General features: G+C 61.7%; 1 protein-coding gene across 1 annotated transcript in view; it reads right to left on the bottom strand.

Annotated features, from left to right (window-relative positions):
- Window positions 1-609, bottom strand: part of LOC104132632 (actin-related protein 2/3 complex subunit 1B-like) — a 15,183-nt gene that overhangs the window by 2,539 nt on the left and 12,035 nt on the right. The window contains exon 5 of the mRNA XM_035901345.1: window positions 109-216. Within this exon, the coding sequence (XP_035757238.1) occupies window positions 109-216 (108 nt within the window). The remainder of the gene's footprint in view (window positions 1-108; window positions 217-609) is intronic.

The raw sequence follows: 609 nt of genomic DNA, 5'->3' as shown, positions 1-609 counted from the left end.
GGGCTGCCCCATACAACTCTGGGCCATGCCAGGGTGGGACCCCAACCCATCGTTGGGGGTCCCCCCATCCCACCCCCTCCCCACTCGCCCACATCCCCTGCTCCTCACCGGCACTTGAAGTCGCAGGAGCCAGCAGCCAGGAGGACGTTGTTGGGGTGCCAGTCGAGGCTAAGCACTGTCGAGCGGATGGGCTTCTTGATGTGCTTGCAAACCCACCTGCGGGGAGAGGGGTTGGCCTCAGGGGGGGAGCATCACCACCCCTGGAAACCCCCCCTGGGCTTTTGGAGGGCTGGCTGAGGGTGGTCGGGGCTACAAGCACCCCAGGAGCTGCCCTGGGTGACCAGCCCACAGTGGCAGCCAGGGCATGGGGACAGTATGTCCCATCCCCAGCAGCAGGGTTTTGGAGCACTTCCCTCTATCTCCCCATCTGTCTCCTCTTCTGTTTCTTCCTCCAGCTCCTCTCTGTCTCCCCCATCTCCTCCTGTCTCACCACCAATCCCTCCGCTCTCCTATCTCCCAATCCATGTCCCTTCCACCTCCCATCAATCCATTCATCAATCCATCCATCCATCCATCCATCCATCCATCCATCCATCCATCCACCCACCT

This window comes from Egretta garzetta, unplaced genomic scaffold (genome assembly GCF_000687185.1).
Source record: "Egretta garzetta isolate BGI_Z169 unplaced genomic scaffold, ASM68718v1 scaffold299, whole genome shotgun sequence".
Classification (NCBI taxonomy): Eukaryota; Metazoa; Chordata; class Aves; order Pelecaniformes; family Ardeidae; genus Egretta; species Egretta garzetta.
Note: the sequence above shows the minus strand (reverse complement) of the source record. Positions and strands in the feature narration are given on the sequence as shown.